We start from the raw sequence: 3207 nt of genomic DNA, 5'->3' as shown, positions 1-3207 counted from the left end.
ATTGTCAATTTTCACGGGAGGCAAAAAAAAGAAGAAGACAGCACAGGAGGGAAAGAATATAGACACGGGCGAAACGCGAGACGGTTGGAACCTCCGCCACGCCACCGCGTGCGTCACGAGCTGGCTCGCCGGTTCTCCCTCGCGGCCGCGTCCACGAATATTCTGGGCTCCTCCAGCGCGCGCAAGAAACCGCCATGCCCAAAACTTCCTCCATGACCATGCCCCGCCGTATATAAGCCGGGTCGCGTCCCCTCTCTCCCTTCACCAAGCCGAGCAAGCAAGCAAGCAAAGCCAATTGATTGATTGAAGCAAAGTCACAGAGCGAGCGTGCGTGCGTGCAAGAAAGCATCGGCCACCGGAGCTGCTGCAGGAAGCCAGGAATCACCCCCGTCTCCAGTCGAGCATGGACAAGGTGCTGGCCTTCTCCATCCTGAGCGCGTCGCCGGCCGACGTCGCCCCCGGCGCCGGCGCCGGCGCTCGGTTCTCCTGGCAGCGGCAGGGGAGGAAGCTGCGGGACGACGGCCAGGCTAGAGCAGGGCGAGAGGGGAAGCGGGGCGGTCTGCCGGCGGAGGCGGAGCAGCAGCCGGAGGAGGGGAAGTCGCGGTCGCCGCCGACGTTGCCGCCGCGGTTCGCGCCGGAGTTCGATGGGATCGACTGCTTCGGGACCATCGTGTGCCACTGAGCAGTGAATCAGAATCACGGGCTGCTCGTGGTCTGGCCGCGCGCCTGGGTGGGACTAATTATTTCTTCGTTCGATCACCGTGCGATCGGCGTGTTCATTTGCTGTCAACTTGAGCTTCCAACTGATGCCGCGTGTTGTACAGAATACAGAGGTATAAAGAAACCAATTTCACCGTGATTATTTGGAGATGAGCTTTGGTTTTTAAGGCTCGATGTCATGACGGAGCAGAGATGTTCAGTAAAGGCAACATCTGCATGAGCAACAGTGACGTTTCAGGCGATCAAAGCCATTGAGCGAGCAGGCGAACTGAGTTTATGTCTGAAGATACCGACACTTTCGTCAGTTAACTGAAATAGACTCACCACCCCCGCAAGTTCAGATTACATTCATAGTCCAACAGAGAAACATCTCTGCCTAGTTCCTTGTTCTGTTTCTGATCACTCCCCCTTCCTGATCCCCTGCTACACCTGATGTCCCTAGTGTCCGGCTTGGAGATCTCCCTTTTTCTTGAATATATTTAGATGTTCTCTGAGGCCTCTTTTATTGAATATATTCAGATGGGGAAACCCGGTGTTGTCCCAAATTCATTTTGCTCCCGCACGCTTATTATATGACCTTCCAACGCGCACAAATTCCGCATGGAACATCAGCACAATTTGACACCAGATGTTGACTCCAGACCAAGGCAAAGCACTAAAACCATTAACTTCATCTCAGGCACCATCAGAGACTAATCGGGTAAAGTTCATGGCAAGAACTGAAATTCAGAATATGATCACAGGGAAACATCTGATGAAGCGAGCTTACCAAACTGAAACAGAGCACTAAACCATTCGCTGAAAACTGAAATTCAGAATTGAGACAGGGAAACATCTCTGCAAGTTCACAGTCGTCGTCCACAGAGATTTACAGAGAAAAGCGAGCTTGCACCACAGATCGAACCAAGACAAAGTAGCACGAACAGGATCATGGCAAGAACTGAAATAAGCACTGCTACTATTCTCCAGATCATGAAATATGATCCCACACAAGACACAGCCAGCACAAGTTACAAGAGGACAAAGTCCGAGCAGGAAACTACAGGGCGACATCGATCCATCCACCAGGAAGACAGACACAGGGACAGGACCGAATCAGGCGGAGGTGAACTTGGTGACGGCCTTGGTGCCCTCGGAGACGGCGTGCTTGGCGAGCTCGCCGGGGAGGACGAGGCGGACGGAGGTCTGGATCTCGCGGGACGTGATGGTGGGCTTCTTGTTGTAGCGCGCCAGCTTGGCCGACTCGCCGGCCAGCTTCTCGAAGATGTCGTTGATGAAGGAGTTCATGATGGACATGGCCTTGGAGGAGATGCCGATGTCCGGGTGCACCTGCTTCAGCACCTTGAAGATGTAGATCTTGTACGTCTCCACGCTCTTCTTGGCCTTCTTCTTGCCCTTCTTGTCCCCGCCGCCCTCCTTGGACGCCGGCACCTTCTTCTCCGCCTTGGGCTTCTTCCCCGCTGGGGTCTTCTCCACCGGCTTCTTCTCGGCTGCCTTGGGGGCCATGGATGAGGATGCGGATGGGGATGCTTGGGCGGGGAGAGGTGGTCTGTGGTGTGTGTGTGTGGATGCGCTTGAAGGTGGGAGGAATGGTGGAGGATTGAGGGCGGGGGCGCGGTGGATTTATAGGACGGGGAGGCGGGCTCTGATTGGTGGAGGGGTGGGTGCCGCGGATCGATAGGATATCTGCCGTCCGTCGCGGGGCGGGGTGGACGACCCAGATGCGTTTTGGCGCGGATCGCTGACGTGGCGGAAAGAAGGTGGGCGGGGAGCGAACGGGTTTCGGCCCACGCGCGCGTGTTGGAGTTTCTCCCTGGCGGGAATTTGAGTTCAATTTTTTCAGCCTTTTCTCAAAACATAAATGTTTATCAGTCGACATTTCTTTTGCAGCAAAGCACTTACAGTACTTTTTTTTCGAAAGTAACGACGCATCACTGCATAGTTCAACTTCATTAGTGAGTCGATTGCAATATATGGAGTTGATCTACTATTACATGTGGGATTCCCTCTTAATTCACGACATTATCCTTAGATTTCAAGACGTGCAAGGCGGTCGAAGAAAAAAATCGCAACTTTATTCGATCCCATGGAGCATGAACATGCTTCAAATTACAAGGTTTATCGGCTTTGTATTGAGAATCAGAACATCAGTGACCATACCAACAAGCAGCCTGGTGCTATCCCATGTTTGATCACTTTTATGCACCGTTTGGATGTTGACGTTGAGGCCCAGAATCAAATATTCGCATTTCATCTGGGAAGCACGGATGTCGTTCTTCGACGGAAAAATATTCACTGGATATGTAGGGAGGAGCCCTCACAAGAACCTTCTGGTAGTCACTACAGTCTGCAACAGGCCACCGCCAAAGACCGGAGTGGTCGCCATAATGACCAACACCTACAATGGAGCACACCAGCTCACTGCCACCTCATCGTAGAAAGCCTTGCACATGCTCGTTGGCCCAAGGGGGCGACATGGTCGGAACA

The 3207-nt window shown here is 53.4% G+C and overlaps 2 protein-coding genes across 2 annotated transcripts; one reads left to right on the top strand and one right to left on the bottom strand.

Annotated features, from left to right (window-relative positions):
* Positions 1–204: 204 nt before the first annotated feature.
* On the top strand, positions 205–870 carry LOC125542664 (uncharacterized). The gene has a single exon (XM_048705795.2). It carries the CDS (start codon positions 404–406, stop codon positions 680–682), a length of 279 nt encoding a protein of 92 aa, XP_048561752.1. The 5' UTR covers positions 205–403; the 3' UTR covers positions 683–870.
* Positions 871–1661: 791 nt separating this feature from the next.
* On the bottom strand, positions 1662–2333 carry LOC125542663 (histone H2B.11). The gene has a single exon (XM_048705794.2). It carries the CDS (start codon positions 2224–2226, stop codon positions 1816–1818), a length of 411 nt encoding a protein of 136 aa, XP_048561751.1. The 5' UTR covers positions 2227–2333; the 3' UTR covers positions 1662–1815.
* Between the last annotated feature and the right edge of the window lie 874 nt (positions 2334–3207).

This window comes from Triticum urartu, chromosome 3A, assembly GCF_056163025.1.
Source record: "Triticum urartu cultivar PI428250 chromosome 3A, HENAU_Tu73, whole genome shotgun sequence".
NCBI lineage: Eukaryota > Viridiplantae > Streptophyta > Magnoliopsida > Poales > Poaceae > Triticum > Triticum urartu.
Note: the sequence above shows the minus strand (reverse complement) of the source record. Positions and strands in the feature narration are given on the sequence as shown.

Bases quoted from the DNA above. Each gene is read 5' to 3' on its own strand.
- LOC125542664 (XM_048705795.2), top strand. From the start codon at position 404: ATGGACAAGGTGCTGGCCTTCTCCATCCTGAGCGCGTCGCCGGCCGAC.
- LOC125542663 (XM_048705794.2), bottom strand. From the start codon at position 2,226: ATGGCCCCCAAGGCAGCCGAGAAGAAGCCGGTGGAGAAGACCCCAGCG.